Source organism: Emydura macquarii, unplaced genomic scaffold (genome assembly GCF_026122565.2).
Source record: "Emydura macquarii macquarii isolate MOO-44397 ecotype Brisbane River unplaced genomic scaffold, CSIRO-AGI_Emac_v2 contig_1253, whole genome shotgun sequence".
Taxonomy (NCBI): domain Eukaryota; kingdom Metazoa; phylum Chordata; order Testudines; family Chelidae; genus Emydura; species Emydura macquarii.
The window spans coordinates 93,889-121,503 of NW_027131390.1; the positions used below are offsets into that span (position 1 = coordinate 93,889).

The window sequence follows — 27,615 nt, forward strand, 5'->3', positions numbered from 1 at the left end:
GTGCTGTTTCCGCAGCTAAAGATCATTTAGGATGTAGTAAAACCTTTGCCACATCCCTCGAATCCAAAAGGTAATGGAGGTAGAAGCTTCTCCAGTGATTAAATCTTCTAGTCACTATGCATAGGGAATCTTTCACCAATCAGTTAAAGCCATGGTTGCTTTATATTGTTTAAGTAGCATACAGAAGCCTTAATGTACCCAAGAATCAAGCTCAAGATGTTCAGCCACTGTTACAAATCTATTTGACCAATTTCGGCTATTTGCAGGACTATCATTTTAATCAACAAACAGCCACCCACATTAATGACATTCCAACTGTCACACACAAAGTTCACACAATGCCCTCCATAGCTATGGAACTGCTGACATACACCACCACCAAAGAATTCAAGAATTCTGAAGATCACTTTTACCACTACCTGGGAGCATAATTTGTGCGCCAAGAAATTCACTGTGGCCAGGATATTTAACCAAAGGTTGAGATCTCCATTTCTGAAAAACACGCTGCAAATTTAAAGAATGAAAAGCTCACCTGAGAGAGGTCAATGAAATGATTTGCTTCAGCCATCACCTTTACACGGAAATTTGTGCCATCGTCAGGACTGAGGGCATAACAGAACACCTAGGATATACAGCAACACAAGTTAGCATAAGTACTTGAAATTCAGCCCAGTGACTAAAATTTCATAAATGCTACAGTCACTCTCCATGTTATTCTCATTCAAAAGAGGAAATTGTTTGACACTCATACAAAAAAACTGGCTAATGTTTAATTACTTCCAATATGAAAAGTCCTAAATAAGAATCATGAAAATTGCATATAAGTAGTTTAAGAGTTTGTTACAAGTGTGACGATCTCACAACTGGTCTCACTTTTGGATTGATAGTACATTCAGCTCATTTTTCTCTATTGAGTCTCCAGCCAAACAGTAGATAGGTTCTGGAGGAAGCAACATGCAACTTTCCACTTAGAAATGTGAAATGGATCCAGTGATAAAAGCAAAGAGTGACAAGGTATCATCAGTAAATCTAATATTTACTGACCACTTATTCAAACAGTCAGCTTGCCTGAATATGATTACTTTAGAGGGCAAGGTGCTGACTTTAGCACGAAATGGTGGATTCAAGTTCTGTTTGGGGTTTATCTTTTCCCTGATAGATAGTGAAACATCCTCACTCCAGAACAAGTCAGGATGTCTTCCTGCCCCATTCTGCTTAGAAGCCTACACAGGTATTTACTGACATCCTGCTACCCATATTAATGTTTGTATCAGATTTTTTTTTAATGTTAATTTCTTAAAATTTCCAAATGCAGTTCTTTAAGCAGCTCTGTCACGAAGATGACAGGATGTCAGACAGTTTGCTATTCTTTCATCTGTGGCTAATCTGAAAGCAGTAGTACCTTTCATGTTTCTTTATCAGGAAGATAATGTATTTAAACATTATAATGGTTACCAAAAGAGATGCAAAGAGAAAGAGTTGGGGAACAAGTTTTCAAAGAATATATGAAAGTGTAGGATGAATAAGGCCTTGTCTACACTAGAGACTTCAACCAAAGTCAACTTTTTGTGCCAAAACAGTGGTGGTGCATGCACTGCAATCTCACCCCCGCCCAGCCAACTCATTTCTCCTGATTTGGGACAAAATAAAATCATCTCGACGAGAGGCATACAGCTTTTTACACCAAACTTTTAGCAAAGGGCCAGTGCAGACACTGTGCTTGGTTATGTCATGGTAACTAGCCCCCAAGAAGCTTCCTACAATGCCCATCCTGACCGCTCTGGCCATCAGTTTGAACTCTGCTGCCCTGCAGTCAGAGGAAGGAAAACCAGGAGTGACTGATAGCACGTCATGAGCGCACGATAAAAGCCATGGAGGAACAAATGGAGCTGCTAAAGTCACTCATAACACGGCAAAATGCGTGCTCACCCCCTTGCAGCCACTCCAGAAATGCTTTCCATGCCCTCCCCAAACTCCACCCACATATTCCTACCAAACTCCAGGCCTGTCTCGATACCCTGTTCACTCTACCCCTTCAGACAGCTTCCAGAATGACAGCTGCACTTACACCCAGCGGTCATAACTCACACTGCCCCTCACTGCTTTCTCCTCTCCAGCCCAGCTTTTCCTGTGTGTTGTGAATAATTATTTAATAAAAAGAGACACGCTGAAGAATAAGCAATCTTTGTCTCTTACACACAGTGGTTGCACCTCACATTGATACACCATGCAAGCGGGATAGCAGTCATAGCATGGCACAGTGCTCTTTACCAAGACACCTTATTGGTGCTCATTGTCAAAACTGTCCTCCCTGATTCAAATGGTCTCCTGCTGTGCCCCTCTAATAGCCCTGACAGCTGGTTGTTCATATTCAGTCTCAAGGCAATCCACCTCTGCGCTCCACCCAGGGGGAAACTTATCATCCTTAGCTTCACAAATATTATGGGGCACACAGCAGTCGGCTATAACCATGGGAATATTGTCCTCATTTAGGTCTAACCTACCATAAAGGCATCACCAGCAAGCTTTTAATCTGTCAAACACACATTCAACCGTCATTCGGCACCTGCTCAACCTGTTATTGAAGAACTCTTGCTGCTATCCAGGTTGCCCGTATAAGGCTTCATGAGCCACAGCACAAAGGGGTTGGCTGGGTTTCCCAGGCTCACTATCTGCCATTGGAATCTTTTGGTTCGGAAAGAAAGTCTCTGCTTGCAGCTTTCTGTACAGGCCAGTATTCCCAAAGACACATGTGTCATGCACCTTCCCTGACAAACCTGCGTTGATGTCAGTGAAACACCCATGGTGATCTACAAGCGCCTCCAGTACCATAGAAAAGTACCACTTTCTATTTATGTACTCCGGTGCAAGATGGTCTGGGGTCAAAATTGGGACGTGCGTGCCATCTATCACCCCGCCACAATTAGGGAATCCCATCTCTGTGACGCCATCCACAATTTCATGCACGTTTCCAAGACACTCAGTCCCCTTTTTAGCAGAATGAGATTAATGGCCCTGCATACTTCTGGTAACATAGCTCTAACATTGGACTTCCAGACTCCAAACTGATTAGCGTCAAAATCGGTAGCAGTCTGGAGTCGCCAGCTTCCACACAGCAATCGCCATGCACTTCACCATCGAGATCGCAGCTCTCATATGGGTGTCACTGCGCCGCAGGACAGAGGAGAGCTCCACACAGAGTTCCATGAAGGTGGCTTTGCGCATTTGAAAATTCTGCAGCCACTGCTCATCATCCCAGACATAATGATGTGATCTCACCACTCAGTGCTTGTTTCACCCACCCAAAAGCAGCAGTGCACTGTGTGCAGATGCTCTGTGAATGCAAACAATAATTGGGCATTGTTTGTATGCATAGCACACAGTAGGATTCAAGTTCTGATTGGGAACTGATGATATACTGCATGACCAGCCGCGATGTGTTCAGAACACAGACAGAAGTGCAGGATCCATCCTTTCAGATAGAGATGATGGGAACTCAGGAAACGGGGACTGTCGAAAAATACTGCAAAACGCAGTCTGAAACCCATGAAATGATGGGATGGAATTTACTGCATCATAGGACATTGAACACGCACCCACGATGCACTGCAATCTTCTCCGCCTTCCCACAACTCCTAGCAGCACCAGGTGGCGAACTGCATAATGGGATAGCTGCCCATAGTGCACTGCTCTCACTGTTGATACTAGAGCACCAACTGTGGACCGCTTCAGTGACACAAGTGTCATGTCCACAGGCACAAGCGTAATTACAGCGCTTTTTTATCACTGCTGTAACTTGCTTTGACAAAACTTTCTAATGTAGACAAGGCCTAAGTCAATTGTCAGTGATTTGAATTCAAGGGGATGTTGTGATCTGGGGAAGTGGCAGTCAGTTCTAACTGATCTAGTAAATAAAGCGTCTGAGAAAAAACCACAATACTTTGGATGAAAAGCTTTAAGTAAAGATCTCAGAACACTTGGTAGGTGGTATCCCTATTTTGCAAGTTGGAAACTGAAGACAGCGAGATTAAGTTAAGTTCTCAGTCACACACTGAACTCAGATTTGAGACCCAGTCCATGTCAGCCACTAAGTGGTACTGCTTCCTTCGTTCTAGTCTAGTTTACTCTTTATATTAATGTAAGAAAGGGAGGTTACTTACTTATAACTGGAGGTTCTTCGAGATGTGGTCTCTATCTATATTCCACATGAGCATGCATGGGCACCATGCACCTGAGTCCAGAGAGTTTTAGTAAGCCATGTCCGTTGGTCCACCCATGTGAAGTTCTTTTTGTGCTCAAAATGAAGTTATAAAGCAGGGGTACCCAAACTTTCAGCTCCCAGGGCCACATCACTCAGTCTTGCTCTTATGGTGGGCTGGAGCGGCTCCCCTTGGCCAGGGCATGGGGCCCACGTCACGTGGGAGAGAAGTGAGGGGAAGGGGTGGAGTCAGGAGCAGCTCCTGGCCAGGGCGCTGGGCCCACATCACGTGGGAGCAGGATGGGGAATGAAGACTTGGCACGCCACTTGTGAAAGGATAATCCTGCGTTGTTATGAAGGGCCACACGTAATTGTAATGCCACTGGACTCAGCAGACCAGTCAAATTGTGTCGGCAGGCTGGATGCGCCCTGTGGGCCATAGTTTGGAGACCCGCTATAAAGGGTGGTGCGGACTCACATCTCTCCAGTTCCTTCTCTTACTGCAGATCCAGATATAACCCAGACCAGAGAGGTTGGAAACTGGGTAAAGTGGTCCTTAACTGCATGCCACATCTCAAAGAATCAACAATTATAGTTAAGTAACCTCCATTATTTCTTAGTGATGGTCCCTATGTATATTTCACATGTGTAAGATTAACAGGCAGTAGACAAACAGGATGTAAGTGAGAGGATGTGAAAGCAACAGCTGATGTTTCATGAAAGTGTGCAGGGAGCTCCTGGTAGCTGCCCTACATATGTCCTGTAGCAGTACGCCTCTCAGACGCAGCAGAAGTTGCCTGTACTCTGTTGGAATAAGCCCTCGCTCCCTCCAAAGGAGGGATGTGGTCTAGTTGATAGCAAAGGATAATCCAGCCAAGATCCATTAAGAAAGTCTCTACACAAATATATATTGACCCCTTGATTGACGAAGTCCCTTCAAAAGTCTACTTGTCACAGAATGCATGAAGGTAATGCAATTATCAGCAAGGGAATGAAAAGAACTGATTACTGCCAAACAAATCTAAAGGTAACTAAAAGAGACACCCAATGACTTAATGGTAAGTAGGTATTCCAGAACAGCAAGAATCTACAGAATCTGCTGGGATAACTGATGTCTTTGAGCCCAAAAGGAAAAATGCTTCCATCTACCTGATCATCTAGCAGATCTTTCCCACTTTGATTGAGAATGGACTACACCACTCTGGAACATGAACACTCTACATCCAATGCCCTTCCAAATACTAGGCCCCATGTTGCAGTAGTTCCAGGAGAGGATACCTGAAGTTGACTCTGGGTTGTGTTAGAAGGTCTGGAAACAGGCAGATGCTTATGGGTGGAGTAACTAGGAGCTTCAGTAGATCCATGAACCAAAATATCTCGGCCAGTGCGGTACAATAAGGATGACTCAAGCTCTCTCGTAATGAATTTGACAGAGAGACCGGGCTATTAATGGGACTGGAGGGAAGACATACTTGAGATGATCCCTCCATGGTGGCAGAAGAGCATCTCCATTTGAGCCCTTGCCTACAGCTGTTCTAAAGTAACAGAGGACGTTTCCTGTTCACCAGTGAGGCAAATAGGTCCCAACGTGATGTTTCCCACTGAGGGAAGACCTTGTCCAGGACTGAATTGTGAATCTCCCATTTGTTGCCCATGGAAAAATGCCTGCCGAGACAGTCTCCCAGGGAGTTCTGCACAACTGTTGAATATGCTGCTGAAAAGGTTATATGATGGCTGATGTACCAATTCCAAAGTTTGACTGACTAACCAAAGGAGGGATCTCATTCCAACCTGATTGGTTTATATAGCAGCCAATTATAATGTCCTATGTTATCTGGTTATGACAGTATCAGATGAGTGGGAGCAAGGCATTGCAGGTACAACAGACCACTCTCAGTTCAGTAAATTGATATACATCCTGGACTCCCAAGGGGTATTGATGCCTTGTCAAGTATGATCATTTATACGAGCTCCCCAACTTAAAAGGGAGGCATCAGTAACAATGGTTACCTCTGCTGTTGGTGTGTGGAAACCCCACTCAAACTTTCTCTGGCTTTGTCCACCAGACAAGAGTGCAGAACCTTGGGTAGAACTGTCACTTTGGCATTGATGCAGTCCCTCCCTGGGATGCACAGAAAGATAGATGCACAGAAACTAGGTTTGCAGACAATGGAGATGGAGCCTGGCAAATGGCATCACGTGTCCATGAGGCAGGAGAGGCACAATCTAACTCAAGCCCAGGGCCCATGGGTGACCTGGTTTATGACAGCACCCATTGTGACACTATCTGAAAGCAACACTCCAGAAACCCCATATTCATCACGCTATGTTCTGTACGAAGTATGCCTTGCGAAGTATCATTTTAAAAGTCAATCTGCTAAACATTAACATACAGTTGGATTGCATATGCTACCAGTGTATGTGAAGTTATGAAATCCTGCTGTATATGTTACTAGAACATGCTGTGAGATGGGATACCCCCAACCCAGTCAGGTACAACAGTGGAGTAGCCATACGTGCTGATGGACCATTAAGTGGAGTCCGCTCTCTCAACCGCCATGCCTAGAGACTTCACTGAGGGAGCACATATACAGTAGCATACTGTTTGTCCAATGGAGTCGACATCACATGCATGGACCTTTCTAGTAAGCTAGAGGAAACTATAAAAGAGGGAGTGACATCATTTGGCTTCACACCTCCCACAACTCAATACCTGAAGGAACATCCGAAAGACAAAGGACTTTTGAAGGGGGAAAGGATAGCCCCAGACATGAAAGGCAGTACCAGCCTGCATTTAAGGAACTGCTTGTACCAGCTAACAAGGGAGAGACATTACTAATTCAAATCCTGTTCAGTATTATAGAACTTAGACTGTAAACTTATTTTTATTTCTTTGGTAACTATCTCTGGTCTCTTTACCCTTATCACTTATAATCACTTAACATCTATTTTTCTGATTAAAGATACTGGGCTGAGATTTTCCAAGTAACAAAAGCTGTAGCATATTCTCTCCATACTGGGGGGAGGGTAAGGCGGGAACTAATTAATGAGCTTGCACTGTACAGCTGTGGAACCTGGCTGGTGCCTGTATCCATGGTTGGTTCCAGTGTGGCTCAGGGACAGCATTCCTATAACATAGCTGGGTGTGTCCCTGCCTCTAAATGTCTGTGTAAGCACACTACCTGTTGAGGTCTGTGGCTTTACATCAGCATTACAAGGTAAAAGGGAACCTGGGCTGCCTAGCTGTACCCCAGTCCCAGTCTGTAGGTGTGGGGGAGGGCAGGGGGGAGAGGAGACTCATCACACCATTGACATGGCATCTCTAGATAAGTAGACTGACTCAACCACATCACATTTATGGACCTTGTGGGGGGATGATCAATAGGGACTTCCAGTCATTGACACAAAGTTCAAGAGAAGGAAGCAGGTGAAAAGTTGCCAAGTGGATTTCCTATATGATGTACCAATTAGGAGCCAGTCATCAAGCTATTGGAAGAGGGTGAATGCATTTTTTCCCATCAAGCTGCCACCACTGAAAAAACTTTTGTGAAGACCCTGGGCATTGTGGCTAGCCCAGAAGAAAGGACCCTGAATTGGTAATGGTCTTGACTGAACAGGAACCTCAGGAGCCTCCTGTGAGGGATGAATGTGTTTGTGAAAGTAAGAACCTTTCATATTGAGAGCTGCAAATCACATGCCCTCTTCTAGGGAAGGTATTACTGATGCCAATGTAACCATGCAGAATTGTAATTTTCAGATGAATATACTTGGTCAGCGTAGGTCAAGAATGGACCTGTCTCCAACCCTCATTTTTTTGGAAAACTACATATGGGGAGTAGAACGCTTCCTCCTGATGTTGAGGTGGAACTTTTTCTATGGCTTCATGGTGAAGAAAGGAATTCACTTCTTGACTGAGAATTTCTTCATGAGATTGGTCCCTGAAAAAGGAACCAGGAAAGGAGTTTGTGGGTAAGAGTTGATAGAAACTTGATTAGATAGCTACAATAAATAGTTTTCAGTACTCATCTGTTGGTTGCTAGAGGCCTCCAGTTGCAGGCAAATTAGGTAAGGTGGCCTCCAAAAAAACTCAGGGAGGGAGAAGAGATATGGCATCAACAAAGGGATGTGGGTCTCACTCTAATCAACAGCAATTTTTTGATTGAGGGTTAAAGTGAGGTGTGGCAGTGGATGTTGCTGGAGCTGCCTGTGCATATTCTGTCATTTATCTGGTGGATCCTGGTAGCACTGGCAGTAAAAGGGCTGAGGTGGTGGTCTCACGCTGTATCCCTGCCTGTGAAGTTCTCTCTCTTAGAGGCAGGGATATAGATGCCCAAGGAGCAAAGAGTTGTCCTCGAGTCCTTGAGGAAATGAAGAGACTCATCCATCTTCTCATTGATAGAGTTAATCTCTTCTAAGGGCAGATCCTGAATGGTATTCTGGCATCAATTTAGGGAAACTTAAGGATTATAACCAGGAATTTATCTTCATAATGGCCAGAGCCATTCCTCCGGACACAGTCTCTGTAGCATCTACTGCAGCTTGAAAGGAAGTCTTGGCCATCAATTTGTCCTCATCAGTTGAGGGCTGGAAGTGGGCTCTATCTTCCTTAGGAAGTTTGTCTTTAAAATCTAAAAAGCTTCATATACCTGGTGAAATCTTATTTAGCTAGAAGAGTCAGGTAATTTGAAATCCTGAATTGAAAAGAGGTGAAGAAAACTTTTCTTCACAAGAGATAGAACTCTGATGCTGGTAGATCAGGTGTCAGCTCTTGCTAACGCAGTAAGCATCAGCTGAGCATTGACAAATTCATAGCTAGAAACCAGACCAGCTCATCTGTATGTTAGTATTGTTCGAGGTGTTAGACTTGTATGTGTTTATTTTTTAGATTTTAGAAAATGTTTGTAAGTTGCTGCATGCATTAATCTTTGTAGTAACGTCTGTATCCCATGCTATAAAGTTTTGCTTTATAACTGTAAAAATGCCTGCTCTGGACTTGTGAACCCAGGCAAGAGTGGTTCCCCCACCAATCAAGCAGGACTATCAAAACAAAGTAGGCCATCATGAAACATCATGAGATACAACAAATGGGTTGATGATCCTCTTACACCCAGGAAGGTGCCATATGCGAAAAAGCTCATCCCATCAGCTTGAATTCTGGAAGAAGGAAATAAAAATCGCTGATATGAAAATTTTTCATCTTTACTGTTTGGACTCTCACAGGGCTGGAGTTAGAAAGAAAAAGCAAAGATCCCAGGGTAAACCTGGGTTAGCCATAAAAGACACTTAGTACTGACAGATTACATCTGTCCCCTTTTGGAACCATAAACTAACTCATTTGGGTATATATGTTGCCTGCTTTAACCTGTAAATAACTCTTTCCTAGTTAATAAATCCTTAGTTTAGTATAGGATTGGCTGCGAGCATCATCTTTGGTCTAAGGCACAAATTGACCTGGGATAAATGACTGGTCTCTTAAGGATGGGATCAACCTTAATATTGTGTGATCTTTGATGTAAGTAACCATTTATCACTAAGTCCAGCTTGCCTAGGTGGCAAGATAGACTGGAATGCCCAAGGGAACAGTCTGTGACACCATGATAAGACTGTTATAGTACTTCAGAAGTTCACATTTGTTACTAGGGCTGGTGAAATCTTATTACAGAACATACTACCAGTTTGGAGTGTTTGCCCTGATTTTTTGACAGTCTGCCCTGAGGTTGGCACTTGCAGTCATGAACCACTCCAGACATTTGGCACCCTTGCAGCAGTTTTTGGGTGCTACAGCCTGGATCCCTCAGTGGACACTTATCACTGAAGAGGTAGGTGCAAGAATAGAATTCTCCCCCCTGGGTGGGGCAAAGCAGCACTTGGCCCTTTTTGTGGTGGGAGTGTGCCACATCATTTTTGCTGGATCCATGATGGCCTTGTTGATCAGGAGTGGCTGCTCGCCTGGGCCCAGAGGGCTGCAAGATGTCCAGCAATCTAAACTGGTGTCCTGAACTACTTCAAGGTGTATCTGCAGCTTGGATATCTCCCTTTGAAGGAGTTCCTGGAACTGTCTGAAATCAAACAGAAGACTGTGAAGATGGTGTAAACCACCTTATCTGGGAAAAATGATGAAATTGCTTCTGAAACTGTCAGATCTGGGTCAGCTTTGAATAATGGATTGACCAGTAGATAGTAAATAAAGCTCATATACCAATCCCCAGTGCCTAGGGTAGAGATCCCATGAGTCCAAGTACAAAGGATCAACTAGAGGGGGAATACCTCATGATACTAGGTACCACCTATCTCTAGGCAAGTCTTGTCGACGCAGAGGATGGAACCCTGATCTCTTAGGGCTTCTGCCCCCAGGCTGTCTATCTGGTAAGGTAGAGAGAGTAGTCCTGTGGAGCTTCTGACTCAATGAAAAAAAACAGGTCCCAGACTATCAGCAGGTACTTAAGCTTGCAGGTAGGACAGGAAAACAGCTCTGCATCCTCAGATTAGCTTCTTCTTCCAGAGTAACTGTCTCTGAATAAAGATGGAACCATGAAAAGTGAACGAGGACAGGGGAGAGCAAAAAATGTCTTCTGGGGAGACGTAAGTGACTGCCCTGAGGGTGAGCTCATTGGTGGAGCTGTCAGGTCTAGTGCTCCCCTGGTCACAATGGATGTCGAAACTCCCTGGGGCCATGATGGTATTGGCACCAAGTTCAATCTGGACATCGAAGGGAGCATTGGCAGAAATTTGTCCTGCATTTTAGATGTCGGAACCAATGCTGGAACAGATGGATCCATGCCCCTTCGCACCACTTCCTCTTGCAGAGTTTTACTTGGGCTGAAATCTTTAGCACCCATGCATGAGAACTCTCCTGACTCTGAAGGTGTCAGGGAGGACACTTCTCTCTTCAGGAGAGGCTCGGATGAAGGAGGTGTGTCTCTAATTTGTGTGTGCCCCTTACTCTCATGAGAAACCTTCTCCTTAGACTTAGAAGTCTTTTGAGCTAGTCCTCAGAGGGGGCACTGGCCTGCTGGATGAGGCCAATGGCCTGGATCAAACTGGGGTCTCATGGTCTATTCCAAATATATATATTTTTTGCTAAGTCTTCGTTCCAGACTCTCAAGTTCAGGGGGAGAAGGAGCGGCAAATGCCGCACTTGGGTAAGATGTGAACCTAGATGTGAAAATGTCTTCTTGAAAATAATTCATAAGAATCAGAGGGGTTGCCATGTTAGTCTGTATACAGCAAAAACAACGGGAGTCCTGTAGCACTTTAAAGACTAACAAATTTCTGTGGGCATAAAATTTCGTGGGCTGCAATCCACTTTGTCAGATGATGCAGCCCACGAAAGCTTAAGCCCACAGAAATTTGTTAGTCTTTAAAGTGCTACAGGACTCCCGTTGTTTTTATTCATAAGAATGTGCAATAAATATTAAGAAGCTTTGTTTGGAGTATTGTGTCCAGTTTTGGGCCCCACACCATAGGAAGAATGTGGACAAACTGGAGAATCCAGCAGAGGGCAACAAAAATGATTAGGGGGCTGGACTACATGACTTATGAGGAGAGGCTGATGGAACTAGGCTTGTTTAGTCTGCAGAAGAGAAGAGTGAGGGGGGGATTTGATAGCGACCTTCAACTACCTAAAGGGAAGTTCCAGGGAGGATGGAGCTAGGCTGTTCTCAGTGGTGGCAGATGACAGAGCAATGGTCTCAAATTGCAGTGGGGGAGGTCTAGGTTGGGTATTAGGAAAAACTTTTTCCCTAAGAGGGTGGTGAAGCACTGGAATGGAGTTACCTAGGGAGGTGGTGGAATCTCCATCCTTAGAGGTCTTTAAGGCCTGCCTTGATAAAGCCCTGGCTGGGATGATTTAGTTGGGGTTGGTCCTGCTTTGGGCAGAAGGTTGGACTGGATGACCTCCGGATGTCCCTTCCAGCCCTAATATTCAATGATTCTATAAGTGTGACTGGGGCAGGCAGCAGAAATTGAGACAGACAGATGTGTAGCTACCATTCAGTAGCATTACTGAGTATCCCGATCCTGTTGAAACAGGTCTTCCAGACAAATGAGAAACCATGAACAGATGTGAATTATTAATTAAATGAGGAAGACCATGCTAGAAGATATCTTGGGATATACAACACGTCAGCCACTTCCTTTCAGCTGCCTTGGATACTCCCCATAATTAACAGCCCTTCCCCTGGGTGTCTCTAGTTGAGCATGGGATGAGTCTCCATGTAGAGCCTTTCCCTGCCACTTCATAAATGGCAAGAGGAGCTGCTACTGGGGTATCTCCTCCACCAAAAGCTGATACACCAACTGCTATGAAAAAGCGCTTTACATCCCCTAGGTTGCCCAAGGAGCCTTTAGTAGCTGTACTTAAAACTTCAGCATGCTATTTATGTTTTCTTACCTCAAATTTGTCAGGGTTATGCATTCCTGGGATCGACTGCATTAGATGGGAGGTTGGATGATTTCCAAAATCAGAGCTCACGTAGCCAACACGAAGCCGGCCTTCACTAGCCTTCAAGTCCTTTGGATGCTCATACGGTGGCTTGTGAAGGACATTGATCTGGAAATCAAATTTACAAGATTTTGAAACATGTTAAACAAAATCTGAAGTACCAAGAGCACGGAAATTAAATAGGCTAGATCTTCAGATGTACAGGTAGTTATTTTCCCCCATATTTGAGGGTATGTCTACCCTGTGGGCTCTACAGCGATTGATGCAACAGGATCAATTGAGGAGGTCGTGTAGACTCGCTCAATTGATCCCAGATGGTCTCTCCAGTCAACACCGGTAATCCACCTCCTTGAAAGGAGTAAGAAGGCTGTAAGGAGTAAGCGCCATGAAGACACTGCGGTACACGTCAACGTAAGTACATCGATAGGAGAGATACAAGCTACATTATGTAGGTTATATATCTCCAATCAACAGCAGTGTAGAACAGGCCTAAGTTTCTATGTAACTGCAACATTACTGTTTCAATTTCAAATCGTAAGTTTAATGGAAAATGGGCAAATACCCACAAACCACACTGCAAGAGGTCAATCACAATTGGTCAAGTAAAGGAGGACCTAGATTCAGCTCAATGACATTTCTGTTTATCACCCAATAATGGCAAGATGTGGTTTTGAAACAATTCCCAAATTTCAGGTAGACGGTAGCATACTTTGTTGATCATACAGGCTGAGGTGTATGTTATCCAAATTTCTGAGTCCAAACGGAGGCCTGGCTGAGTGTACAGCTTGGTCTACACCCTCTAGTTAAAGGAAAACGCTGTGTGTCAAAATTTGATCAAAAGATTAGTGACTGACCCTCTTGCTCCCTTAGTACACCAACGTGGCGCATACAGGCTTATAAACATTGAGTGCCCTGAACTGGCAACATTATTAGGCAATGGATAGAGCAGATCATGTTAGCCTAACCAAAAGCTCAGTTCATGGGATCTAATGAGTCGCATCCAATGGCCCATGGTCAGGGTAGGTCAGTGTGGAGATGGGGCAAGATCAGATACTGAGGGAACATAGAATTCTGATGGCTGCTAAATCTAACTGATCTCTTCCTGGTTTTGTGCTCCCTGGGATTTTGAAGAGACCTATTCAATCTCAACGGGGTGGTAAATATGAAGCCTGAGAAAAACTGTTACTTACCTCGTAACTGTTGTTCTTTGAGATGTGTTGCTCATGTCCATTCCCAATTAGGTGTGTGCTCGCCACATGCACCAGTGCCAGAAAATTTTCCCCCTAGTGGTACCCATAGGGCAAGCCCTAGCACCCTGTGCAGTGGTGCGCATATATGCACCCGCATATAGGCGCTGTCAGCCACTCTCCCTCTCAGTTCCTTCTTGCCAGAACTCCAACTGAAGGGATGATGGGTGGGTGTTGAATGGACATGAGCAACACATTTCGAAGAACAGTTACGAAGTAAGTACGTGTTCTTTCAAGTGCTTGCTCATGTCCATTCCCAGTTAGGTGACTCATCAGCAGTATCCCCAGAGGCAGATACTAATTCATGGACGTGATGCTTGTAGTACCGCTCTGCTGAATTCAGTATCGTCCTGAGCTTGCTATGTTATGACATAGTAGTACACGAAGGTGTGTACTGATTACCAGGTAGCAGGTTTGCAGATGTCTTGTATTGGGAGAAGTGCCTGGAAGGCTGCTGAGGACGCTTGGGCCCTAGTTGAGTGGGCCATTAAGGATGTTGGAGGCGTGAACCCCACCTGCTTGTAACAAGATCAAATACAGGCTATGATCCACTTCATGATTCACTGCAATGACACTGGTAGCCCTTTCATCTGGTCAGCAATCGCAATGAAGAGCTGTGTGGAATGATGGAAGGGTTTGGTCCTCTCGATGTAAAAAGCTAGGGCTCGCCTAACGCTGAGGGTATGCAGATGCCTCTCCTCACTGGAGTTGTAAGGCTTTGGACAGAAGATGGGGAAGATGATGTCCTGGTTGAGATGGAAGTGTGAGATCACCTTCAGTAAAAAGGCTAGAGGCGGGCGCAGTTGAGCCTTTTCCTTATAGAAGATAGGATAGGTTGATTCGGAGGCCAACACTCTAATCTCTGAGATTCGCCTTGCTAATGGTAATGACCACCAGGAATGCAACCTTACAGGACAGATGCATGACGGAACACGAGACCAGGGGCTCAAATGGAGACCCAATAAGCCTGGAGAGGATCAGATTGAGATCCTATTGGGGAGTCGGGTCCCATTTCAGTGGAAAGAGCTTTTCCAGGCCCTTGAGGAATCTGGCTGTCATCTCGTGCAAGAAGATTGTTTCATCATCAACAGGAGGGTGAAACGCTGATATGGATGCTAGATGAACCTTAATAGATGAAATAGCCAATCCCTCCTGCTCCATCTGAATTAGGGAGTCCAAGATCATTTGGACCAAGGTCTCCATTAGGGAGGCACCATGATCAGTCACCCAGCAGGTAAAGCATCTCCACAAGGCCTGGTAAGAGGTTCTGGTGGATGGCTTTCTAGTAGAATCTGCTGGACTTGGGCTGAGCAGACTTGCTCCTCCCAGCTCAGCCATGGAGCATCCAAGCTGTCAGATGCAGGGAGGCCAGGTCCGGGTGAAGCAGTTCAGTGTTTCTCAACCACTCTAAGAAATACAATCTTTTCCCCCTTTACCGCTGGACGACTGTATTTCTCATAAAGCAGGAGAGTTCTGAGTTCTGCAGTGCTGTGTGGCTAAGGCAGATCACAAAACCCCATGCTGTTTCTCCCCTCCTTCCCTTCCTCCACATAGGAGCAAAGGTCAACTCCAGCCGATCACTATGGTCTGATGGCAGGGTCATATGGTATTCTCCTCACACAGGTGGAAAATTGTGAGGTATGAGCAGGCACAAGTAGCCCACCAGAGTGGATAGCAGCACTCCTAATGGCCATCCCTAGGGGGGTGCAGGCCTTGGGCAAATCACACTGTGTGGGCCGCCTGCCTCCCAGCTGGGAGCTGGGACCAGACGGGAAGCAGGCGGCTGCTACTTGACTTCCCCACAAGTTGGTGGCTGCCGCTCAGCGCCCTTCACTGGGTTTTTCACTGCTTCCCCCTGCCTGTGTCTCACGTACCACAGGTTCAGAAACTATGAAGCAGAAACTATGAATGATCCTGTGACAAGAGATCTGGTTGCAACAGGAGCATCCATGGGGGATCACCAATAGCTCAAGCAGCATCCTAAACCAACATTGCCAGGGCCACCAGGATGGCACATGCTATGTTCCTCTTCACCTTTATGAGAACCCTGTAGATCAGTATTCCTATTTGTGCACCCGCCCACTGCTAAAGACCCCTCCCCAGCCTAAGTGGAGGAGTCACTGGACCTGGGACTCAACTGATTTTGGGGTGGATCATTGGTATTGGCGGGAAAGTGTACAGGAGATTCCCTGACCAGGGTAGGAAAAAGGCATCGGTCAGTGAGCCATTGCCGAGCCCTTGTCAAGAGCAGAACTGACTGCATTTCTTGTTTTCTCTTGCGGTGAAGAGATCCACTCGGGGATTGGCCCACCTCTGGAAGATGTGATCGGCCATCTGTGGATGCAGGGACCACTCTTGGGGAGAGCAAAAGAGTCTGCTGAGGCAGTCCACTAAAAATCTTGCTGACCCCGGGGAGATGAGCCGCCTCCAAGTGGATATTGTGATTCACACAGAAGTCCCATAGACATATGGCCTCCTGACACAGCGCTGGGGACCGGGCCCCACCCTGCCTGTTGATATAGTATACCAGGGCTGTATTGTCCATGCGTACCTGCACTACCTTATTTGAGAATTGCAAATTGCCCTGAGCTCACGGATGATGTTCAATGCCAGTTCCTTTGCAGTCCAGATGCCCTAACTCGTGAGGGGAGCCAAGGCGAGTTCCCCATCCAAGATCCGAGGCATCCAAGACTAGCGATGTCAGTTGTGTGGCCTCGAAGGGTATTCCTGAGAGCACTTGTTGCAGTCTTGTCCACCACGCCAGGGAGGTAAGTATACGTGAAGGGACCATGAGTACTCTGTCCAGGTGATGCCTGGCTGGGGAATGCACCAATGCCAGCCACATTTGGAGGGGCCTGAAGTGTAGTCTGGCATGTTGCACCACATAAGTGCAGGCCGCCATGTGGCCCAGGAGGCTGAGGCAAACTTTTGCCTTAGTGAGAGGATGGGCTGAAATTTGGATTATAATTTCTGACATTGCCAAGAACCTTCCCTCTGGTAGAAGCACCCTGGCCTTGGTAGCGTCCAGAATCACCCTAATAAATTCTCTTTTGGATTGGGACGAACATTGATTTCTGCTCATTTATCAGCAGGCCTACTGCTTGGCAGGTGGTTCAGATGATCACAATGCTGCCCTGAACTTGAGACTTCAACCTGCCCTTTATGAGCCAATTGTCCAGGTAAGGAAAGATATGCACTCCTCTGCATCAGAGGTGAACTGCAACTATCGCAATGCACTTGGTAAATACTCAGTGCGGTTGAAAGGCCAAAGAGGACCACTGTGAATGGACAGTGGTGAGCTCCTACAACAAACCGTAGGAACCTCCTGTGTCCTGGGAAGATCAAGATGTGAAAATAGGAATCTTTTAAGTTGAGGGTGGTATACCAGTCGCCTGGATCCAGCGAAGAAATAATAGCAGCTAAGGAGACCATCTGGAACTTCAACCTGTTGAGGCCTCTTAAGTCTAGGATAGGCCTCAGCCCTCCCTTTGCTTTCAGAATTAGAAAGTAGTGGGAGTAAAATCCTCTTCCCCCTTCCTCAGTTCTTGGGGAACCTCTCCCCCTGCACCCACTTTTAAGAATGTGTGCACCTCCTGGATGAGATGTTGCTAGTGAGAGGGGTCCCTGAAGAGGGACAGGGAAGAGGAGTGGGAGCGAGGAGAACTGGAGGGTGTATCCAGCAGCTACTGTGTACTGTGCAGCGATCCGACATTATGGTAGCCCAAACAGGAAGGAAATGGGCTAGGCGAGAAGAAACTAACAGGGAGGCTGGATCCTGCTAGGTCGCCCTCAGACTCGCCTCCAAAAGGTCTGCTTTTCCACCTTGATGGTGGCAGCTCGAGCTCAGCTGGGAGCCAGCGGATGACGAGTGGCCCTGATGCCTCTTATAACAACTATTCCTTTTCCTGTAGGGCTCATTGCAGGGTTGACATCCAAGCCGCTGAGGTCATAGTCCTGGCTGCAGAATCTGCTGCATTGGAAGCTGTTTGCAGGGATGCCTGGTCTACCATCCTCCCCTCCTTCCCAGTGGCCCCGAATTCCTGTCTGGAGGGCTACATTACAAAGTCCACAAACTTTTCCAGCGACTGTCAGATATTAAAATGGTATCTACCCAACAGCATTTGTTGGTTAGTTACGTGCAGTTGTAGGCTCGCAGTAGAATAAATTATGTGCCCAAACAAGTCCAACGTTTTTGCATCTTTATTTTTTGGCATGGAGCTCAGTTGGCCCTGCGTGTCCCTCTCATTGGCCACTGTGACCACCAGCGATCCCGGAGAGGGTGGATGTACAAATATTCAAACCCTTTAGCTAGTACATAATACTTCCTTTCTGCCCTTTTTGATGTGGAGGACAAGAAGGCTGGAGTTTGCCAGTATGCCTTGGCGAGTTTCACCACCCCTTCATGAACAGGAAGGGCCACACTGGAGGGAGCTGCTGATGCCAGGATCCCAAAAAGCTCATCTGCAGGCTCATTCAATTCCTCTATTTTGAAGCCCAGGTTGGACAATACTCTTAACTGATCTTGATGGGATCTGAAATAATCCAGCAGGGCTGCTGTGGAGGTGCCTGTTACTACCTCATCTGGTGACAATGAGGAAGAGGTTGGTAGCTGCAGTGGATTAGGGTCCTCTTCCCTGGTCAGGATAGCTCCTCCCAGGCTTGAGGTAGGCGACTTCTCCTTGTCTATCTCCATATCTAAATACAGTGCCGAGCTCTGGGGCATGGAAGAGCTCGGTACTGAGGTTCCTGCCACCGAATAGGCCTGTGGGACTCCTGGGGGTGGGAGGCAGAACCACCAAAGGTTTCAGGATTGCCACAGTTTGGGCCACTGTTCCTGAGGCCATGCCCCCATCGGTGACATCGTAGGGAAGCCGGGTGCCAGGGCCAACAACTGTCCTGAGTGTCAGACCATGGCCTCACCCTCCGAGGTCAAGAAGCTGCTGTCCGACGACGATGGTGGTGCTGACTCTGAATATCTCTCGGCACCACAGTGAGCGTGCCAGCGTTCCGGCACTGGAGATCGGTTCAGAGAGCCTGAGCATCAGGCGTCCTGGGACCAGTTCATCTTCAGGATTTTTATAAGGTGTAGGAGAGCAAGGTTGAGGTTCCTGGGACCTGCACCGGTTGTCTGGAGACTGGCAGAATTCTGGGGTCTGGAGACCGATGATGGGAGCCCGACCTCTTCCTGCGCCACTCTGAAGAGCAGGGCCTCATGTCAGGAGATCGTCTACGCACTGAGGACTGCCGTGCAGATCTCAGTGTGGGTTTGCCTCTCAATAGACTGCCCGCTGGTGTCGATGTTGTGTCCTGGTGCGGAGGTCTGCCCTCCCTAAGAGTCTGTGGTACAGGCATCGCCAGGAGTTCTTTCATTGCAGTCGACTCTGGAGGCCTTTCAAGCACTGTCAGGTGGCATGGCACTTTACCACTACCTGGAGTCTTTGGCGGGCCGGGTACAGGGCTCGAAGCTCACAACAGTGAGCTACCCTTCGGGAGTCGTGGGGATTGTCAGCCCAACAAGGGTCTCGCCTGGTTTCCTGCATGCTTCTTTTAAGCCAGTGAGCACGCTCATTTGGTGCGCATCTTTTTCAGCTTCTTCTTTGGCACCGGAGATGTTGATTGGTGCTGGGAAGAAGGCGGTGCTGGAGGAGCATGTGCGCCAAGGCTGTGGTGCTGAATGTCGAGTCCAACCGGCCGGGCTCCAACACTGGTCTGAGTGCCAACTTCATTAGAATGGCCTTGAGCCGAATGTCACGGTCCTTTTTTGTCAGTGGGCGAAAGCTTTCGCAAATTTGACACCTCTCACAGATGTGAGCTTCCCAAGGCACTTTAGGCAGCTCTGATGTGGGTCGCTCTTTGGCACAGGCTTTCTACACAATGCACAGGGTTTAAACCCCAGGGAACGGGGCATGCCCTGACCCTGGATCGCTACCTACAATAAACTCTACAACTAACGGTAACAATTAACTACATATGCTTTTAACAAAGAAAAAAACCCAGTAGGTTTGAAAAGACGAGCAGGAGACGTTCCAGCACAGTCACTGGCGGTAAGAAGGAACTGAGAGGGAGGGAGGACTGGCAGTACCTATACGCAGGCGCATATGCATGCCAGTGCAGAGGGCGTTAAAGCTGGCCCTACTGGTACCACTAGGGGAAAAATTTCCAGCACTGGTGCACGTGGCACACACCCCTAATTGGGAATGGTCATGAGCAAGCACTTGAAGAACTACGGTTTTAAAACCAGCGTTATATATCTGAACAATAATTCACCCATGCACCAATCAATTTTTCCTTGGGTATAAAAGTACATGGGAAGTCTTCAAAGCTCCTACCTTATCCAAACAGAGATTTCCATGTCTCTCAGCAATAGCCTTCCTGAAGCTGTGAGAAAGGGGGTACAGCATACTGTGATGAGGGTGTACAGAAGGCAGTCTATTCTTCTCCAGTTGATCAGCTACAATGCTGACCAGCTTTTTCATTCTTTCATCATAATCCGTCCAATCACAGACAATCTAAAAGGAGAAACAGAAGAACCAGGGGCTGCCTATTAATTTCATTAGGTAGCAGATTTAAAATCAACAAAAGGAAGTTCTTTTTCACACAATGCAGTCAACTTATGGAATTCACTGCCAGTGGATGTTGTGAAGGCCAAAACTACAACTTGGTTCAAAAATGAAATAGATAAATTCACGGAGAACAGGTCCATCAATGGACCAAGAAGGTCAAGGATGCAACTCTATGGCTTTAGGCGTCCTTAAGCTGCTGACCACCAGATGCTGGGCCAGGATGACAAGGGATGGATCACATGATAACTATCCTGGTCTGTTCTGAAACATCTGGCATTGGCCACTGTCAGAAGCAAGGACACTGGGCTAGATGGGCCACTGAGTCTGACCCAGCATGGCCATTCTTATGAAAAATTAAACCACTGGTTAGAATACCTTAAACAATTCCACTTGACCCAGGTCAGAGCTCTGGGAAGGTCTGTTTACCAGGGACTGTGATCAACATTTCTTCCATTCCAAGAGATATACTAATCAAGTACCTTTTTTAATAACCATTACAGCTAACTTGTATTTCAAATCACTGATGACCCAAGCACTGTTCTGTAAGAGAAAATAGCTCCCAAATTCTTATTTTATAATTTAACTAAGACTTATTTCTGCTCCTTTTAAATATATATACACTGGATGCATAGTATGTGATCAGTCCTGGATATTTACATTACTGTAATCTCCAAGAGAATTACAGTAATTGCCCTCTCTCCTCACCTGCAAGCAGTGGGCCAAGTTGCAATAAGCATCTGGGAAATCAGGTTTCAGTTTCAGAGCAGTGCGATATGAAGCAATGGCTTCTGGTATGTTCCCTGAATCCTGCAAAAGCAGAGAGTAAATCAACAAGCAAAAGCACATTCAGAAACAAGTTTGCCAAATGCGTCCCCATGTTATAGAAAAAATGAGCCAAGGACATGGCTGTACCTTGTGAATAGAGGCCAGATTACTGTGGGCATCAGCAAAAGCAGGATTTATCTGGATGGCACGGGTGTAACATTGTAAAGCTCCCTGAACATCCTGCATCTCTTTTAAAGTATTCCCCATATTTGAATAAGCATCTGCAAATGTGGGGCTGATTCTAAAATTGGGAAAAAAACAAACAAACCACGAACACCATGTTATCCACAGTACAAGCTGTCCCTCCTCTAGGAATGCCCATCCAGACTGTTATTCAGTTATAGGTTTGCATAATAGCTGTAAGCCATTTTCTAAACGTCTGTAGAATTCCCATGACCATCCTTTGCAAAATTTAGAAAGCAATACATCTTACCTAATAGCTTCTTTGTAATGCATCAGAGCTTCCTGTAGCTTTCCTTGCTGCTGCAGAACACTTGCTAAATTTGAATGGGCAGCAGCAAACTCTGGAAAGACCTGTAGGAAACAAAGGAGAGAGTTTGTTTGCTCCGTGGCAAATCACTCAAATCTTTAAGCAGAAGTACCACCACCTCTATCTAGCTCTTTATCAAGTACAATGGGCCACAACTCATATGTTCCCACCTTTTTTGTCCACATCCTACCCTCCCCTCCTTATATCCAAATGTACCTCAAGAGCTTTTCGGTAAAGGCGAACAGCCTCCTCAATGTTTCCCTGTTCCCGCTTGATGTTCGCCAAGTTATTAAGAGAGTCTGCATGTGTGGGACACAGACGGAGAGCTGTATTGTAACATTCTTCTGCTTCAGCAACCTTAGAAACAAATGTAACTGTGTTCAAGAAGTACTGAACAAAATAAGCAAGGGAATTGCTGTTAGATGCACTTTGGTGACTTTCATTATGCAGTGTTGTCACAAAGTTCTGAATTAAAGAATCTGCGCTATTATTTCTCCTACAAGTTTACAAGCAAAGCAATGCAATACTAAAAGCTACCTCCCACCTTAAAGAAGTTCATCATCATTCAAGGCCTTGAAATAAGTATCAGCAGAACCTCTTAAACATAGCAAACATAGCAAGAAAACAGAAATGCTCCTTACACTGCCTTTCTCCTTTAGAGCATTGGCCAGATTACAATAGGCATCAGGGAAGTGTGGCTGCAGCTCAATAGCACGTCTGTAGGTGTCTATTGCCAGATCTATTAGTCCTTGCTCATAATACACACAGGCCAGGTTGCCATGCACAACTGCATGATTAGGACTCAGACTCAGGGCTCGTAGGTAGGCTGCTACAGCTCTGTAACAAGAGAGATGTGGTTAATGTGCACATGGCCTATATGTAAGGCGACAGCAGAAAGTTATTTTACATTTAAATTAGTCATAAAGGTAACCTACATAGAAAAGAAAACAGGAATTGTGCCTTTTACTGCTTTGAGGTCAAGGCATGAAAATCTAGTCTACCCTGCAGGAGTAAGGACAACTGGAGAACAGGATTATGACATTACAGAAACTAAAGGTGAAACCCAAATGAGACAAGTGATTTATTTCAGATTGTTTAAAAAGCTTTGCTTGCTTTTTTTGTTACATCTATTTAATTAACACACTTGGGAGAATGACATTCTTTGCTCCCATCAGTTAAGAGAGCTTCCACACCCCTCCCAAAAAAGAAAAAGACTTGAAATCCACAATACACAGGTCTCCCTTGTGTATCAAAGTAAAGAAGGATCGATTCCCCCACTCCCACCTTTGTAAGTCATCTTTAAAGAAAAAAATATAAATTTAAATACATTTCTACTAAGTTAAGAGAAATTAGTTTTTTATGTAAGGGTCTCTAAAAGAAAGTATTTTATATACAGAGTCATTTAACTCCTGAAAAAAATATTTCTGGGGCCAACTAAATATCATCTCTACAGAGCTAGTGTAAAAAGAAAGGAACAACATGGTTAGTGAACAAATTAAGCAGACCACCCCTCTACATATGCAATGCCTTCCCAGGCCACTATCCTCATTGTCCAACTCCCTACTCAAGCCCCCTTCTTCCATGAAACCAAGAAAAGAGTGTCCTTTATATAGAAGGTCCACATATTAATTATTGTTCCATAATAGGCAAGAGCGTAAGTGGCCTGGTATTCTTCTGGTTCTCATTCTTGTTCCTTCTCTCAAACCCAATCTCTACCGGTGTTACTTTCCCCTTTGTTAAATACGTCAAGTCAAAACTAGACGGTTTATCAGGACAGAGACCTTGTGATTAGTCTACAGTGGGCGGCTCCTAATACAATATTATGTAGCAGCTAAACGTATTTCTTTCTTTAACTAGTCCCTGATCCTACAGTTTCTTCTCTTTTGCATACCAGTACATTTAACCTCTTAAGGGCTATGTTTTACTTTTGCAGCAACCCTACCTCAGCAGGCTTTTGACATAACGTAGCCAAGCTCAGGTCTTCTCATCAGCCAACTTTTGAGTCTGTTTCCAATAGAACCCCTTCGCATTATTTGCTTTAGCTTACATTTATTTACATTGTATGTGAATAATCTAAATCCATTTGGGATGAAATAAGAAAAGTTCTTCTTTGTTTGTGGTTACTCTTTAGCAGCTATGAGGAGCAGACCTTACTTTAAACATCCTAACCTGACCTTCACACCAAATTTATTCAGTCAAAATATATCAATTTAATACAACAAAGCGAGTATATGGCAAAGCATTCAAACTCTTATTATAGTATCTTATCTTTTTGTTATTCTACCCTCCAACCCATTTGTAATTCCTTGCTGTTATGTCTAATTTAGATTGTAAACATATTAAAAAAATCTACCTTTTTTACTTGTATGAAGATCATGCTCACCTGTGCTTCTATATAAATAAATCTCATGTGGCTAAGAATCATGATGCCTAAAAAATACATTAATGTAATAACCAGTGGATCAAATCACCAAAAGGTAATCACCAAATCAGATGTCTAAGAAATGTTCTATTTAACCACAAGTTATTGAGCTAGATACAGGAATTACTGGGTCAAACTCTATGATCTGCATTGTGTAAGTGGTCAATATAGAACATAATGGGCCTTTCAAGCCAGCTATGAAATTCAAGAGCTAAAAATCTATGAATTCAAGAACTGTGAGTCATAGTAGAAATAACCCTATTTATAAATTCAGATACAGTATGGTACATAACATCAAGACAGCACAGCTTGGTTCTTTTCCCAGGAAAAAAATTATGGACTAAAATTTGAGATTTATGGGTTCAGATTAACGATGACCACACAAAACTAAAATGAGATCTAAGGCACAGCAATGAAGACATCCATGCAATGTGTTGCAGCAGTCAAAAATACCATAATGCATATGCTAGAGAATATAAAATATAGGTCAAAGAGTCTCAGCTGAAATATAGTACTCCAAATGAAAAAGTGTGCAGAGAATAGCAGTATCGTTAGGAGGTTAGAAGGTCTAGAATTAAGTTGATATAAAAGGAATATCAAATAAAATGGTATGGAAGACTAAGTGGACTATTTATCCTTTCCCATAAACCAGAAACAAAAAGGCATTCATAAAACAAGGCAGCTAAAAACTGAAAAAGAAAAAGCTGATAGTTATATAGGGTTAAGGAACACCCTTCTTTGTAAACCCAAAATGATATGAAAGTGGAAATATTTTATGAGTAGCTGGTGAAACATCAGGTACAGGCATTCTGAACTAGATGGGGGGGCCCCCATGGTAATCATACACAACAACAAAGCTACCATTGTATGTGCTCTTCCCTAGTCTTACAACTTACACGAATTTCAACCAGTGTAGTTAGAATTGGAAGACCCAGCCACTCTGAATGCATCACCATAAGCCAGAAACCACCTTCCCTGTAATATTTAACTTGCAAATTCCTAGTTCGAGCTTTCTGAAATAAACAACTCTGGCTCTAAGTGAACAAATAACTGTATATGGTATTTATGGGCCCCCACCACTCTAGTATGAGTGCATCACACTCTTTATTGTATTTATCCTCCCAACACCCTCTGTGAGATAACACTGCCCTATTTTCCCCATTTTACAAATGGGAAACTGAGGTATAGTGATTTTCTCAAGGTCACAGAGGGAGTCTCTGGGTGGAAGAGAGAACTGAACCCGGGTCTCCCAAGTTCTAGGCTAGGCCCTAACCACGAAAGGGCAAATTCAAGAAAGACCCAAAACATTCTGCATAAAACATCAGCTCGCATCTGTGTTATTACCCTGAAACAGTTAAAACTGGAGAACAGCAGTTAGGAGCATAGAAACCAATAAAAATCAGTGGTCTGTCTTGTCCAGTATCCTGAGAGACAGAAGTCTGTACCAGATTCTTTAGAGAAAATTACATGAAACGCTTCAGTAGCAGTTATGGAATAAACAGTCCTTACACAAATTTCTATTTTTATCATACTATTTTTGAGATAGGGTGTCCACTATGCAATGCAGTATTCCAGATGCAGGCATACATCTGAACTTTATAAAGTATCTTCAGAATTATCCTAATAGCATTTTCTTTTTTGATAACCACTGCACATTTAGCTGTCCACAAAGATCAACAAGCCGGTTTATTCAAGTTTTTACATTACATATAAAGTATGAACATGAATAGTTCAAATTATCCCTCTTAAAGTGCATTACTTTTCACTGTCAGCGAATTTCATCTGCCATTACACTGCCCACTCATTAATCCACATTAATTGCTCAGTCTTCTCTGGTCTTGATTAACCTAAATAATTTGTGTCCTCAAAGGTTATCTACCATTTCAACTCTGACTCTTCAAGATGACCACTTCTATGGATCCACACTGTAGGAAAAAAGTTAACCCTCAGCTGCTGAACTTGGAAGTTTCCAGATAAGCACCTTGCTTATCTGTTCACACATCCAATCTGAGGATATAAAGTGCAGAAACCATTTTCTAACCCCTCAATTCCTTCAGCATAAAGAATTTACTGTAAGGAGAAAGTGGGCAGAGAACATGGATTCTTGAAGGCAATCCTGAAGAAACATTTACTATGCTAATTAACTATTCTTTAAAACTTGGCAAACAATCACCATGAGGTTTGAGGATTTTTTAAACAGCAAGGGAAGTCTGCTCTCCCAAACTGAGTGCTTCATCAAGGCTTAATCCAGAGTACTAATGCATGGAAATATGGATGAACTGCAGGTAGCAGATCTGAATATCTTCACGATGGAGACATTTCTGAAACTTGCAAGTAAGGGCTGCCTTAGATATCATGAAGCGCGCTTTAACACTTGTTGGTAGTGAAATTCCACTAGCCCACAGCAAGAGAGTATGCTGAGTAATTCACTGCGGCTGTACCTGGATGGAACTTGATTAACTTCCATAGTATGGATTCTCTCAAGCTCTACATGTCCAGTTAAAGGCCCAGCACAAGACCTTAACTCACTGATTAAGGATGTACCTCTGATTGAGAAAGTATTCATTTATCAAACATGATGCCGTTGCACGTAGAGTAAGCCAATTGACATAGCCTTGGCCATTTAGACTTGTTTCTGACCAAAATGGAGGAATCGGTTGCTAATTGAAAGGTGGAAGGCAATATGGTTACAAGTGATTATGAAATGATGATTTAATGATTCTAAGGAAAGGAAGAGAGCAGCAGAATAAAGACTATCAAAAAAAGAAGACTGAGGGAAAGTCTACTCTGCCGGCAAAATTTGACAGCAGTCAACTGGATTTACACAAGGTACTCTGCATAAACGTGCCTAATTCCCATCGACTTCTTTACTTCCCTTTAGTGTGCTGCCTCCACTGTGCTTCGCCAACAGGAAATGCATTCCCATAGACGCAGCGCTATGCTTTTTTTGGAGGTGGTTTTAACAGATCGACTTCGGGATCGATTGAGTGCGTCTTCACTGCCACTCAGTCAATCCAGAAAAATTGATCTGACGGCCATGAATTTGCAGACGTCAGTGTGTTCAAAGCCTAAAACTCAGATCTGGTAAGTAAGGTCCTGTGGGAAGATAATCTAAGGAATAAAGGCATTCAGGAGAGCTGGCAGTTGCTCAGTGAGACAATATTAAAGGCACAACTGCAAACAATGCTGATGAAAAGGAAAGATAGGAAGAACAGTAAAAGGCAAATATGGCTCCATCAGGAGCTCTCTGATTACCCCAAAATCAAAAAGAATCCTACAAAAACTAGAAACATGGACAAATTGCTAGGTGTACAAAAATATAGCACCAGCATAAAGGGACAAAATCAGAAAGGCTAAGGCACAAAATGAGTTACACCTAACAAGAGACAAAAGGCAATAAAAAGAGGTTCTTTAAATATATTCGCAG

General features: G+C 44.5%; 1 protein-coding gene across 2 annotated transcripts in view; it reads right to left on the minus strand.

Annotated features, from left to right (window-relative positions):
• Positions 1 to 27,615, minus strand: part of OGT (O-linked N-acetylglucosamine (GlcNAc) transferase) — a 72,284-nt gene that overhangs the window by 27,371 nt on the left and 17,298 nt on the right. For both annotated transcript variants that reach the window (XM_067547925.1, XM_067547924.1), the window contains exons 7-14: positions 22,408 to 22,603; positions 21,983 to 22,123; positions 21,710 to 21,810; positions 21,364 to 21,517; positions 21,157 to 21,258; positions 20,218 to 20,397; positions 12,591 to 12,749; positions 533 to 622 (exon numbers count right to left, since the gene is read on the minus strand). In XM_067547925.1, coding sequence (XP_067404026.1) covers positions 533 to 622; positions 12,591 to 12,749; positions 20,218 to 20,397; positions 21,157 to 21,258; positions 21,364 to 21,517; positions 21,710 to 21,810; positions 21,983 to 22,123; positions 22,408 to 22,603 — 1,123 coding nt within the window. The remainder of the gene's footprint in view (positions 1 to 532; positions 623 to 12,590; positions 12,750 to 20,217; positions 20,398 to 21,156; positions 21,259 to 21,363; positions 21,518 to 21,709; positions 21,811 to 21,982; positions 22,124 to 22,407; positions 22,604 to 27,615) is intronic.